Source organism: Saimiri boliviensis, chromosome 6, assembly GCF_048565385.1.
Source record: "Saimiri boliviensis isolate mSaiBol1 chromosome 6, mSaiBol1.pri, whole genome shotgun sequence".
Classification (NCBI taxonomy): domain Eukaryota; kingdom Metazoa; phylum Chordata; class Mammalia; order Primates; family Cebidae; genus Saimiri; species Saimiri boliviensis.
In genome coordinates this window covers 98,853,595-98,868,437 of record NC_133454.1, presented here as the reverse complement: position 1 = coordinate 98,868,437, position 14,843 = coordinate 98,853,595, and the positions used below count along the sequence as shown (strand labels likewise).

General features: G+C 39.4%; 1 protein-coding gene across 7 annotated transcripts in view; it reads left to right on the top strand.

Moving 5' to 3' along the window:
- The window catches only part of MPPED2 (metallophosphoesterase domain containing 2), a 191,888-nt gene that overhangs the window by 92,593 nt on the left and 84,452 nt on the right, over positions 1 to 14,843 (top strand). For all 7 annotated transcript variants that reach the window (XR_012518130.1, XM_074401276.1, XM_074401279.1 and 4 more), the window contains one exon: positions 2,601 to 2,826. Coding sequence is in view for 6 of the 7 variants with exons in the window: in XM_074401276.1 (XP_074257377.1) it covers positions 2,601 to 2,826 (226 nt within the window). In the remaining variant the exon portion in view is untranslated. The remainder of the gene's footprint in view (positions 1 to 2,600; positions 2,827 to 14,843) is intronic.

The window sequence follows — 14,843 nt, the reverse complement described above, 5'->3', positions numbered from 1 at the left end:
GACAAGCAGGTTGGCTTAGATGGCCTGATCTGAATAAAATGGATAAAGGCAGGGACCTCTTTGCCTGACAATTTTAAAGGGTTGCCATTTGAATACCAAGAAGTTTGAAGCTTCACTGCAGAGACTTCCAAATTAATCTAGTCTGGAAAAAAACGAAAATGCCATCAAGTAACAGGAGATTTGTCAGCTGTTCTGCTTACACTTTTCATATAAAACATAAAGGTTGGCAGATTATAGATGAAAGGTCAGTTCAGCAAAAAAGAAAATATGTCAGACAATCTCATAACATCGGTAACAGAGGATGGAAGTTGGAAGCTACTCTTGGGCTCTCGGAAAGAGATGAGTTTGCTGGTGATGTGTAAATATCATCACCTTTTCTGTGGCTCTTCATTTTGGTGGCTACCATTTTATGTGAGTCTCCAAAATTTGATTTAAAAGACAACAAAGATGCCTGTCTTTCTGAGAAAGATTTACTTTGCAACAGTTTCACTTAAAGAAAAAGAAAAAGAAAAAAACCGAGTCTGAAGGGGGAAAATATACCTCTTTTGCCATAGTGGCTAGTCTCACCTACGCTGCCCCTGAACCAAAGTCCTGAAATGAGGATAAATTGAGAAACCCAGGCTTCCTGCAAAAGCAGTGGCACATAATGAAAAGGTTTACAGTGAGTACTTCATTGTGAATGATTAAAGGGGAACTGGGCAACTGCAGTGTGATTTGTACAGGTAAAATCCTTTGCTCTAAGAATCACACAGTTAGGACCTGCCTTGGAACAGATTGCTTCCTGGTAAAACATTTTAGCCTGTTCCCGCTTTAGGAGCACAGGTGAATTGGGTTGGGGAGCAATATTAGGCCCATAGGGTCACAGAGCCATGATATTAGAGTTGTAGGGCCTCTCACAAATTTCTAGCATGTGCAGTGCTGGGAATTTGTGCACTTGAAGTGTGGGAATTGTGTAAAATACCACTATTCTATCCAAGCAACTTTGCTATGTACATCATACTCCTAATTACTAAATTGACATAAACTTTCATTTGAGGGAGGCTTCCTACTCGTTTGTGAACTCTTCAGCATAGCCTTGCAAATAATGGAGGCCAAAGATGTGACACACAGCACTGTGGGCTAGTAGTCAAAGATACCCATTGATACTTGGCCTCAACATTTCTGGTTTCTTCTCTCTGCGGTGTTATTTTCTATCAGACTGCTTTCCTCTGTCTCTTAAGCCTCCCCATTGTTGCCCTTGCTATATATGCAATTTTATTATTGTCAGAAATCTAAGAATTAATAGCTAAAGAAAAGGCAGTAATATTACAAAACATGATCTGGCAGTCTTCAAAACTGCTTCAATATTAGCAAATACGTTTGCGATGTGCTGCTGAGACTGTGTGGACTTCACAGTGTAATCTTTAGAGTTTGAATTGCTGACGACAGAACTTGTTTCCCTCATCTCCCCCACAAAATTGTCTTCCCCACTAAGCTTTCTTAATGAAATCATTGAGACTCCGGCTTGCTGGTAAGAACCATTTCTTACAACAAGTGTATCCATTTCCTGCTAGTGGTAACTTTAATTCTTCCTGGAATAGCAGGAAACATTAATTTTGCATTGGACCCACAGGTCTCAGAAAGCTAGAATTAAGGTGCCATTTTTTCCTCCAAAATAAAATAAAATAAAAGAACAGCAGATCAACAGTGAGGCTTGAGGGATGGGTAGAGTAAAGGAAAGAGCATTAATTTCAGGTGGGGACAGCTGCCTGGCACTATCTCCCTTTGGATTTTGGTTCTTATAGCATCACGGTGAGTTATTAATATGTATGACCTGTACTTTATTCAAACATTATAAATCTATGCAGAAGTCTGGTGTTTGGGTTTTCCTTTATAGCTTTCATTCTCCTTCCCAGAATTATCTCATTTTGATCGGGAAACTTTTGCATAAAAAGCACACACCGAGAACTCACATTTCCATACCATAAATATTAAAAGGGGGTTAAGCTTTACAGTTTCTTCTCCCATCCCAATGGGAGGAAAGTGAGCCTTCTAATCAGGGGGCCTTACTAATGTTCTTTTTATTCACAAGCCAAAAGGTAAACTTAAAATTAGAGTTGAAATATGAAATTGTACTATGTGGTTCCTTTCATGTATGTCAGTCTTGGAATATTTGACTATGCCATGTCTTTTGTATGAAGGATGTATTAAAAATCCAGTAGTTATCTGAGTTCTTAAGAGTAGGTGGTTAGATTATGTTTTGAGGACCAAGGCAGGTCCAGACCTTCTTTTCAGGATCGTGATTAAAGTGATTTTTACTGGATAAATATAAAGTGTGGATTCATCACAATGAATAAGTAGCATACAGAAGAGGGAAATGAAACTAGAAAACTTAATGTCTTTTTAGCAACATTTTAGCTACTTAGCAGCTTCGTATCGCCCGTTATTGTCATTTTTGTTAGCATAAAGGAGTAGTCATAAATTCCGGTTCGCATGGAAATGTAAAGGAATGTGTGAGCTATTTCATTTGGGTGAGCTGTCTGCTAATCACATAGTCTCGGCTGTTGTACTTTGTGATGGGAAATAAACATGCTAATTGGTGCTCTTTTTTCTTATTTCAGGAAACCTGCCATATGAATATAAAATAGTGATTGCTGGGAATCATGAACTGACATTTGATAAGGAATTCATGGCAGACCTTGTTAAACAGGACTACTACCGTTTTCCCTCTGTGTCCAAATTGAAACCAGAGGACTTTGACAATGTTCAGTCCCTCCTGACAAACAGTATTTACTTACAAGATTCGGAGGTAACAGTGAAGGGATTCAGGATATACGGTGCACCTTGGTAAGTGATGATTCAAACAGTTTTCCACGTTGTTTTTTAGCTCAGTACCAAGAAAACATGGCTCAGAGTTAGATGCTTTAAAGGAAAATGATTAGGATGGAAGGAAACCTTATTGCTGTATTTCCAACAAAATACATACTGTACTGCCACAAAATGCAACACTTGTTTTGATTGTGATAGAAAGCCCTTTAGGCAAGATCAATGAGAGTTAAGGCTTCCAACTATATACAGGCATCCTTCCTTTGGTATCTATGGAGGATTGGTCCAGGACCTCCTGCAGATAGCAAAATTCCAGCTTGCTCAAGCCTTTTATATAAAATGGTGTGGTATTTAAATATAACCTATGCACATCCTCATGTATATTTTAAATCATCTCTAGATTACGTGTAATACCTAATACAACATAAATATGATGTGAATCATTGTTATACTTTATGATTTAAGGAATAATGACAGGAAAAAAAATCCAGCACAGATGCAATTCTTTTTCTAATATTTTCTTTCTTTCTTTCTTTTTTTTTTTTTTTTGAGATGGAGTCTCTCTCTGTTGCCCAGGCTGGAGTGCACTGGTGTGATCTCTGCTCACTGCAACCTCTGCCTCCCAGGTTCAAGCGATTCTCCTGCCCCAGCCTCCAAAGTAGCTGGGATTACAGGCGCTCACAACTGCGCCCAGATAATTTTTATATTTTTAGTAGAGATGTGGTTTCACCATGTTGACCAGGCTGGTCTTAAAATTCTGACCTCTGGCGATTTGTCTGCCTCAGCCTCCCAAAGTGCTGGGATTACAGGCATGAGCCACCGTGCCTGGCCCTTTTTCTAATATTTTCTATTATTGGTTGGTTAAATCCCTGGATGTGGAATCCCTGAGTATGGAGGGCTGGCTGTATATGTTTTTGCTACTGGGTCCAGGTGAATGTCTATGTGACACAGAAGGATTTGAGAGGAGGTCACAATGCTGCCCTTTACACAGATTCAGCTACTCTGAACATTCCATCAGCCTTAGGTAACTCATTTCCCTCTCATTTTGTACTTGAAGCAGTCATAAAATATCTTGTTTAAATTAGGGTTTCTCAAATCTCCCTGGACATCAGAATTTCCAGCTCTGTAGAAATACAGATTCTGAAGCCCCACCTCCAGAGATTCTGATTCTCCTTCCTGAGATGAAGCCGAGCAGTTCATATTATTTTAAAGTTCCCTGGGCAAGACTGATGCACAGGTGGTCTGGAAGTTACTGGTTGAGAGCTGGGGCTAGAATTCCCAGAACTAAGCTCTGAAAAACTTGAAATGGGCATATATCCTTGGGGGCCAGACAAGAAGCATGTCAGTCTTGACTCTTATCAGTTGACAGTTTTCAGGTTTTAAAGGACTTACTTCACAGTGTCTGAGCCTCCGTTTTCGCATCTCTAAGAGGTGAAGATGATACCTATTTTAGAGGGTTATAATGAGGATAAGATAGGTAAAGTTTGTGGTGGATTTAAGAGAGTATCAGGTAGTTTGCTTAGGGTGTGAATTATAATTTTTCTGGCCTTGGGTTTTTCCACTTAAGTATTTATAGGAACTTGGGAAAGTCATTTAGGTCCTAGAGTCAGTTTTTTAAAATCTTTAAAATGGGAGTGTTAGACTAAACGATTGTCAATATTAGCAAGTTCTAGGATTTTTCTGAGGGTGTATATAGAGCAGAACTAACCTATGTGTGTATATAGAGCAGAAGAAATAACTTTTACTCATCCAATACAGAGGACTATACCAGTCCTTGCCTAGGAGTTGTGGATAGGACTAGAAAAAGACAGGCAGACTGAATTCAGATGGGCCACTTTACTTGACAGTTTGGCCTGTCCTCTGTAAATTAAAAGGCTGAGATATTTTCTATAACTTTTTTCTAGCTTTACGAGTTGGTATCCAGAAAGACTGGTGAGTGAGTACAGGAAGTAAATTTCTGTTTAAAATCAATCCCAACAATGATTTTGAACTCTTAAGTACTTCCTATATGCCAGGCATTGTCCTGAGTTTTTTGTACGTGTGTTATCTCATTTAATCCTCAAAATACCTTTAGGAGATGGGCACTATTACAATTCTCATTTGATACATAAGAAAACCCAGGTGCAGAAAAGTTAAGTAATTGCTCAAGAATTGCCACAGGTAGTAAGAGGTTTGATTTGAACCTGGCAAGTCTGATTCCAGGGTATATAGCATGACTGAGGCGTGGTGTGGGTAGGGATGTGGTATTGGTGGTTATAATCTGCAGATCTAGTTTATACCTAGCTTTAGTAAGATATGTCAATTTACTTATTTTTAATGTGTGAGAACGTGGTAAAGGGTAAGAGAATAAAGAGCATAAATCAGTCCCATCAAAGTGTAATCTGAAAACTTATCTCTGGGTCATGTAGGATGTTGATATTAGTGTTTCTGGGTTAGGGGCAGGAGAGAGAGCATTTCCAGCTTCACAGCTCAGTTCTTAATGACTGTGCAGTAGTTGAGGGATGACCTCTGATGGGCAGAGACACTCTACATGCAAGTTAAGATTAATTGTTTAAAAATTATTTAAGATTACTTTTGAAAAATCTTTAAAAGACACAGGACATTTAAGGCTGTTCCTGAGCAAGCAGGACATTCAGAGATCCTTGGATTGATAGTTGCAGAAATGATGACAGCAACAAACTTCCTCCATTATCTGAGCTGATTCAAATCTGTTTAGGACAGGGTTCAGCTAAACCAAATTACAGCTGTGATGAATGAGGGAATGATTTTGGTCCTCAGGCGGATCTTGCAGCATCTCAAGAAATCGAACAAACAGAGTAATTCAGAGATGTGATATGACAGGCATGGTCTGTTTTTGGTGGTGGTGCAAACTGCAAAGTTAATACCTGAACTGGATGGATGTCATTTAAGATGTTTTAATTTTAATACTGGCAAGGGTAGCAAAGTCAAGGAAATAAGCACTAATCAGTCTTCTGAAATGTTTTCCTGAAGTTGTCATTAAACACAATGCCTGTTGAGATTCCCACAAAGCTTCAACCATTTCCTATTAAGCATCTCTTTACAATGAGGGAGATCCCTAAGTGGTTTTTGCCCCATCCATTGGAATTGTTGATACTTTGTATTTTGATCAAGAATACAGAGGTTGACAAAATGGATATTTCAGTTTCATCATATGTGTTGGGGAGGCATCCATAGTTTGGATCTCACTGTGACATATTTCATCAAAATTAACATTCCCAAACTACTGATAATCTGAACATTGATTTAGAAATGTCTGCATTAGTATTTCTGTGCTAGGGAGGACAGTATTTGCCATCTCTACCACTTATACAGTGGAGTGGGAACTTGGATGAGTTTCTTAACATCTGCCTGGCTCTGTTTCATCTCTAAAATGGGAAAAAAACTTTATAGTTTCATGGGTGTTAGGAAGATAGGATTAATGCATCCACAGCACATAGAAGACTTCCTAGCATGGAGTAAGCATTTAGTAAGTGTTACCTATTACTACTAATAGTGATGTGTTGGTGTTTCCAAAGTACTCTATACTTCGTCAACCTTCATAAGGAGACTATAGGACTAGGAGTGAGATTGAATGAGTTTTATCCCTGGTTCACCTTCTGCTCATTGGGTAACACTAGGTGAGTCAATTAACTTCTTCATTTAGTTGTAAAACATGAGGAATGAAGTCTGCCCTAGTTTCTTTCAATGCCACCCACTTAAATGGTCACCAAAGTTACAATTTTAAAACACAATACATATTTGTGGGTATGCTTGAATTACTTTAATATCTTATACAATTTTTAACCTCATTTGCTATTAATTTGCCCAGAAGCAATGTTCTGAGAACCTATGCCATAGCTATTACTTTTCTCCCTTCAGAAATTAGATTTTTTTTCCATCTCTGAGATTACCCATAGGTGAGTTCCTGCTTAGTAACCCAACCTATATTTCAACCCAAAATAATGTAAATTGATTGTTTGATTTCCCAATTTTTTCAGTGACTTTTTTGGAGGAAGTGTTAAGTTCTGCATTGCTGATACTGCTAGTGGTTTTAAAGATAGAAATCAAAATAAGAACCCTAATATTAATGATTTCCAGCCTATCATAGGTTTCTCAAAAGCAAATGCCATCAGACTAGGAAAATAGCTATAATTCATGTATTTTGAAAATATGGATTGTGACTTTGTCTAGCTATAGAAGAAGAATACTAGTCTGTATTCATTACACGTTCATAACTTGCAGCACAGCTGAAAACTACCTCAAGACTAGGGAAAATTAAAGTAATAGTTTCTAATTTACAATTTAACAGGAATTTGTATGTTGAAAATAACAACAACACACCAGAGCATTCATATACGTTTGCAACCGTAATGTTCTTTCTTATTAGATCCCCAAGGAAGAGGCTTTGAATGTTGTTTGATGGGTCTAAAAATTCAGTGGCCTAAAGTGAAGACGTTTTAAGTGGGATGCCAAGTCTAGGAAGGAAAGTGGGTTCCTTAGATGGGAGGGCAAGAGTTGATGAAGTCTCTGGGGGCACTCTTACATCAGGAGGCCTTAAGGCTGGTTTTCTGGCTTCTGTATATATTCCTTCATTATCTCATTCTTCCAAGAATCTGGAAGAAAGGCATCGAGTGTCTTTTTTACAGTTCAGCCACAGATTTGCTTCACTTCTCCTAAAGTCATTTTCTTTCTTCATTCTTTTTTGGGAGTGCAGAAGAAGAAGGTCTTTTGTTATCAGGCAGGTGGGTCAGCTTCATACTTAGTTCTTACCATGGGAGAGCTTGTGGATTTCTTGTGTACCTAGTATTGATTCTCCACCACCAAGGCGGTGCCCAATTTTGTCTTTGTGACTCACTCTCAGCTCTGGAATGTCTTTCCCAAAGGCTGAGTATGCTTAGAAAGGGGAAAAAATGTTAATCTGTCAAATATTAGCCACTGTGGTAACTAATGGCATGTCTGGCCAGGGTAGAGGGAGGGTAGAATTTTGAAATCATCTTTGTATTTTTGATTACTGAATCTGTAGCCAGCTTTTTAACACAAGCAGTTTGGGGTAAACTCACTTGTGGCACTAGGCTCTTCTTTCCCTCTTTTGATACTAAGATGCTGTGCAGAAAAAAAAAAAAAAAAAAAAAAAAATCCACGTACTAATTGATCGGCAGCCAAGCTGCAAAAAGTGAAAGGTCTATATTCTGCCGACTGGAGCAGAGCAGTTGTATTGTTCAGCGAAAGCCTGCACCTTGTTCTTCTCTTGAACAGAAATACAGAGCTGGTCTCCCGTGGCTTTTAATGAATATGAGTGGGGCTTTCCAATGTCCAGGAATTTGATCTCTAGGCTGACCAAGGGGTCAGGAACAAAGAGCACATTTTTTCACGTTAGAGTGGACCCAGGTGTAATTTGTCAGATTTAGTAACTGTGGAGGAAGTGCCTTAACTTCTCCAGCAGGAAAATTAGATCAGGCCTAGGCAGTGTAATTCTAAAATGGCTGAAATAGGAAGAGAAAGTCAGTTGAGTCGCATTTTCAAAGGAAGTGTGAGCAAGATTTGTTTTCCCTTCCTCTCTTCCCCTCATTTCCTATCACAACCATGTTGAATTCATTCATTCATTTAGATGTAATTTTCTCAGCATTTTTCAAAGTGGGAGTTGAGTGTTGATTCACTCTCAGCAGCATTTCTAATTGTTTGCACACAAATAGCTACAAGGTTGCTCACGTTTCCCTTGTTCTGATCAGTGCAATAGTACTTTATGTTTACTCTGTCAGAAAAGCTTCAGATGTTTTTATTTCCAATTATAAGTTTCGTAATGCATCATGTATTTTGCTGACAGTCTTCAAGTTCTTGAAATAGCGAACAAATTAACAGCAGATATTGAATGAAAGGAATAGAAAACCAATTGGCAACTCATATGATAGAATTCAGATACAGGGATGGGTGGAATGGGCTCATTTATTTTATTTTCACAGTCATACTTTATAATTAACTTGGGCAAAGAAAAAAAAGAACAAGAAGAAGAAAGAAAAGAAAGAAACAGCTCCCTGTTCAGCAGAAAAATCCTTTGGCATTAAAGAATGAGACTATGCAAACAATATTGGTTCTGTACCACGTTTTCAGAGATTTCAGCTTTTATTCAGGAGGGTTCAGAAAGATATTGGCACAGAAAACGGTCTTGTGTGTGTGTGTTAAACAAATACACACTCTGCTCTTACATGATTCTGTTTAAAGGCCCAGGGTAACATTTCATTTTTCTTGGCACAGGGCCCGTAGACTCTCCCATTATGAAACTATGGTTGTTCTGCCCTAGTCTAGAGTTACAGGGCTGTTTACATTTTTGCCTGTTTCAGAATGCAGCTGACTGCTCTTAAAGCCGGGATCAGATTCACTTCTGGTTTAACAACTGCCCTGTTTATTTGAAAAAAGAGAAAGCAAAACTGATCACTTTGCTTCCTACCTCCCATTGATGACCAAATCAGTAAATACCATTTCCAAAGCCAGTTTATGAAGAGCTGGTTGTGTGGGATCTCACTCGCCCCTTTCCACCAGCTCTGTCTAACTCAGCCTTTAAAGGCTGCCGGGTGCCTTTATCTGGTGTGTTGGTGGTGGTAGTATGGAAGAATGTGGAGGTGCTAAAGAAGTATTTGCCTGCATTCAATTATGCTTCATAGCAACCGTTGGCATAATTTATATTTTTGCCTGCACATTCTGAGAGAGCAACTTGGCAAACAACAATAATTTACATTTGGGTGGTTTATTTCACTCAGAGAACTTTCATATGTATTATCTCATTTGGGGCTCACAACAATGCTTTAAAATAAGCAGGGTATGTATTACTACTAATAATGAATAGCCAGCATTTACAAGTGTTTTTATGTCAGCTGCTGTTAATTATTGCCTCCTTTTGACAGAGACCAACATAGAGAGTTTCTGACAGAGAAAGTAACTTGCCCAAAGCTACAGACTTAATTTGAGGGCAATATAGGACTAGAATCCAGGCTTCCTTTGTAGAGTTTGCTAGACTAAACCAGGATATCCTAGATGTCTGTCTACTCCTTGGCCTGAACAACTCAGGAAGTAACTGCTTTTCATCTTAGAAGACCTGGCCATTTTCATTTATGTGCAAAAAGGGTGTACAAAAATCCAGGCCAGCACCCTTCCGGGGCTCTCAGGATTAAGCAGTGAGGTATGCTTCTAGGGGAAAATAGGACCATTGAGGGAACAGAAAAAGCAAGTGACCCAGAGACTAGGGTTTCAAAAAAAATGTCCAGGTGCAGTGGCTTGTGTCTATAATCCTAACACTTTGGGAGGTTGAGGTAAGAGGATCATGTGAGCTCAGGTGCTTGAGACCAGACTGGGCAATATGTTGTGAGGCCCCATCTCTACAAAGTTAAAAGATTAGCCAGGTTTGGTGTTGTGTGCCTGTAGTCCCAGCTACTTGGGAGGCTGAGGCAGGAGGATTGCTGAGTCCGGGAGGTCAATGTTGCAATGAGCTGTGAGCACACCCCTGCACCCAGCCTGAGTGACAGAGTGAGACCCTGTCTCAGACACACACAAAAATTTATGTCCTTAACATGTTGTAAGGCATGAGTCGGCTCCTGCTGTTCCTGTACCGCAGAGACAACTCCCTCCACAACACATATCAGGAGGCATGTATAGGTTGCATGTGGCTTTTTCCCTCTGAAGAACCATGCAGCAGCTGACAGAGAGCATATACACCCCGGGCATATGCACCAAGAGGGATGTGCTAGCAGTGTACATCCACTGCAGTCAGACCTGCCATGGGCCCACACTGTGTTCCACGGAAGACTTCGACCTCCACTTTTGGACGTGGCTAGCTGCTGGGTGTTCTTTCATTTTCTCCTATTACATAACAGGCTCCTTCTTTTAATCCAGAGTTGCTTCTGGTGGACAGAAAGGGATTGTAAAGTGATTACAGGCTCCATCAGGGCCAGGACCTGTACTTTGCCCTCTATGCATACCCTAAGCTAGCTCAGTGCCTGGCACATAGTAGATGCTCGGCTCCTCTCTTCTGAATGAATGAATGAATGAGGGAGGAGGTGGTAGAGATATATCTCTGGCTGGTGAACTAAGGGTTTACACAGCTTAGACACCCAGTGACAAAAGGAAAGAAAATATTTCCAATACAAGATCATGGACATACAAAACAGAAGACTAGAAGTGACAGAGCAAAATGGAACCAAGCAAAGCCCTAAATGATGTCTATGGGCTTTAATAACATTTGTAACAGGGCACATCTACCTAGATTCTTCCTGAACCCTCAGAAATCTAGCATATCTCTGGGTGAGCATGGTTTAATAAAAGTGAGGAATGGAGTAGGACAAACTTCACATTAAACCTCACATTAAGGTAGGCTCTTTGGTATCATGTCTGCAGCTCAGATACCTCATTCCCATACTGTGAACAGCTCTAGAAGTCACTCTTAGATATAGGAACTGTCACTTCAAGGCTGCCGTCAAAGTAGTTGGCATCAAGTCTGAGACTGGTAGGAAGCTAGACCAGGCGGACCCTCAGAACATCCTTTGGACACTAAAAATCAATTCTCAAATATGCGGTATTCCCTTTTCTCGGTGGCTGAATTCTCAGTGATGGAGTTCTTAGCATCACGTAGATTCTGTACCATTTGTTTTCAGGCTACTTGACAAACATGGGTGACTTATTTTGTACTCTGAACTGTATGTGTAGGGTGAACTTCTCCATGTCTTGTCAGTGAGCTCACTAGGATCCCATCGACAGTCTTAGCCTGTACTTACTTGGTTCCAGTCTTAGCTGATTCCGTCTTCCTGTGATGCGTTTCTCTTCTATGGCTCAGATGTGTTTACAGGTGAGTCTAGGTAACCACACTGGATCCTTTAATGCTTCTCCTAATCTCTGATGAAGGTGAGATGGGTTTTGGAACACACATATCTTTGGAGAGATGAGGTTGCTCCTTCCACTGGGTGCTTCTCTTATGCCAGCACCACATCTGCAGAGCTGCAGGACTTCCTTCTTCCCCTTCTGATGAGCCTGTATGCTGCCAAAGTTGTTTCATAATAGAGCCTTAATAATCAAAGCCATGTTGTGTTCTCTGCTTCATGCAGGAGAAGCCCCCTGCCTTCTAGGCTGCTCTGTGAGAGGGATGTCAAGGCATGATGTCAACCACCCTGTCAGGGATTCATCTGTAAGCCCATGGGAGGTTTGATCGGGCTAGTACACCCATGAAGTGCCTAGTGATATCCGCTCTGACGGTGAAGGCTTTGTTGAAACTGTTCTCCAAAAAAATTCTTGCTAATTCTCTCTTCCCTTAAACAAACAATTCCTTAGGCTACAAAACTTCTAGCAGGGCCTCCGCAGCAGGAAGGCCTGTGGTCCCCACATCAGGCATAGCTCAAGCATCTACAACTCTGTTCTACTCACAGAGGGAGGGAGGCAGTAGTATAGAGCTCCATAGGCTTTGGCCATAGAAATAGACTGTTCCCAATAAGCTTGAGTCTCACTTTGATCATTTAGAATTTATCTAACTTGTTACACGTTATACAATCTCTCTGAACCACAGTTTCATCTCTGAAATGTGTACATAAATACTAATAACTACTATTTATTGAGCACCATTTACATACAAGTTCCATATGTAAGATTGTTTTTAAGCTTCAAAGCAACCCTGTAAAGGAGATGATATTACCCTCATTTGGGATATGAGAAAATTAAAGGTTAGAGAAGTTAAATAATTCATCCAAGAATACTTACTTTGCAAAGAACTGTAAATCAGTCCCAAATCCTCTGAGTTTTTTATGACTTCTGTATATTTTTCATGAGATTAAAATAGTATCCTGTACATTAAGTTCCTGGCACTCAGTAAATGCTCAATTAATATTATTTTTTCCCCTAAAAGGTAACACTTGTTAGTTTTGCCATGGCTATTATTTTTTGGTTTTGTTTTGTTTGTTTTGTTTCTATGGTGGTATTACCATGGTAGAAAAGAAGAAGCAAAAAGGGTAGAAATAAGATAAATAGGAAACTTAGTCTAGGAAAATTCTTACCCCTGTATGTGTGTTGGTGGAGGCAGGGGGATAAAGGAAGAGAGAAAATGTTTGAAAGTGAATATCATACAGTTTCTTTGCATGGCAGGTTGCTTATGATCTGGATAAGTCGAAACCACTTCCTTTCCACTTAGGAAAGGAACCCCATTTGGTCAAAAGGCATGGAAGAATGGATAGATGTCTGTTAAATGAAGATATATGGGCATTTTTAAGGTCACTTATATGGAGTATCATTTCCAGTGTATGAGTAATGTTGGCAGTGTGTTTACACCCAGGAAGAATAAAGGTAATCTTGGATGTTGACTATAATTAAACGTGGACTGTTCCATGAGGGCTGCTCCAACACCAAATGAGTGTCAAGTTTTGAAGTCACTGAGTGGGCAGAATGCATATGCATTCTGCAAAGAGCTGCAAAAGGGAGCTACAAACCTGCATTCATTCAGGAGAGGATATGGGAAGACTATTTTGCTCAACTATAAAATATCAGCTTGGTTAAAGTGTAAATACAGTTACTATGAGTAATAATGTCCAAGTGTAAAATTTGTAGCAAGAAAAGAAATTAAAAAGGCAATGAGAACAGAAGTACCTAGTATAGAAGGGCATATTAGAGGAAGTGGTTAAGAAAAATCATAGTCTCCCTAGGATAAAATTTTCCAAGCTAGCATCTAAGGTGCCAATGATATTTAATAATTAATTTAGATATTTTCAGGCCCAAGGTCTTGGTGTGGTGGGTTTACAGGATGGATCACATTAAATGAAAAGTGGTGCTAATATTACGTATGAATAAACAGTAAATCAACACTGAAGACTAAGTAAAACCAATGCTGTGTTTGTAAAGTAGAGGAAAAGAAGGGTAGAGTCAACTTACTGATTTTTCATTCTTTCCTAAAACCGGTTATGCACTTTTTTAATACATTATGTGCAAAATGATTGCATATCAAACTGAGTGCCTCTGTTGTCTGCCTGGTTTAATAAACTGTGATTATTGTTTCTCTCTCTACATTTCAAGCTACCGTATGTACTGAATTTCTGGGATATATCAATCTTAAAGCTGAACCTAATAGATTATGCTGACTTTCCATGCCTACACAAGGCTTCATGAGCCATGGGAAGTAGCTTTGGAGCACCACGGTTCTAGAAAGAGGATTGTCGAAGACAGACACTAGCAGAGGGGAAGAAAGTTTTATTGTCTTAATGATTTAAAAGTCCAACCCTTAAATCACTAGCCATAATTGAGGCCTCTAATTGTTTTGAATCAGTTGTCAATAGAAAAACCTTTCTTGCTTTCATCTTTGAAGAACAAAATAAAAGATGCTAGACTAAAGCCTAATCAAAAATTATGGATGGCAACACTACCTAGTTGGAATAGGCTGTTGGCAGAAGCCTCATTCCCACTTTTCTTCTCTTCCTTTGGTATTATGATTTAAGAGGAAAAAATTATGGAAGACAAGTTGTTTTTAAAACTCATGGCTTTATTTGTGGGTTTTGTATTTATATATAGTTTTAAAATAATCATTAGGAAGTACTTGAGAATGAGGATTTTAGGCTATGCTGATGCTGCTGTTTCTGTTACTAAACATTAATGCTTCCTGTTTCTTCCAGAAGAAACAGCCAAGACTAGTTCCTTTTCTTATCCACATTCAGCCCTTCCCCTTAAGAAGATAAATTCTGAAAGATGTACTTACCTGTTGGGCAGTAGAATAAGTAGAAAAAACGGAAAACCCAAGTGTGTGTGTACGATGCTGGGTCTGACCTTTATGCTTTTAAATAGTTCTTACCGGAGGCGAATTCTGTGTGGTTGCCGGCTTGCATAGCAGCTTCAGAGGCAGGCCCATGAAAGGCAAACGAATTTTCAGGGTATTAAGTGCCTTCCTACATTCACACTGTATGTGCTGTTCAGGATTACTATTGAAGGGAAAATCAGAGGGTATTGGTTTTTAAGGAGAGTATTGGTATTTAAGGTTATTTGCTGTAGGAATTACCTTCTATAGAGTTTGAACTATGTTCTGA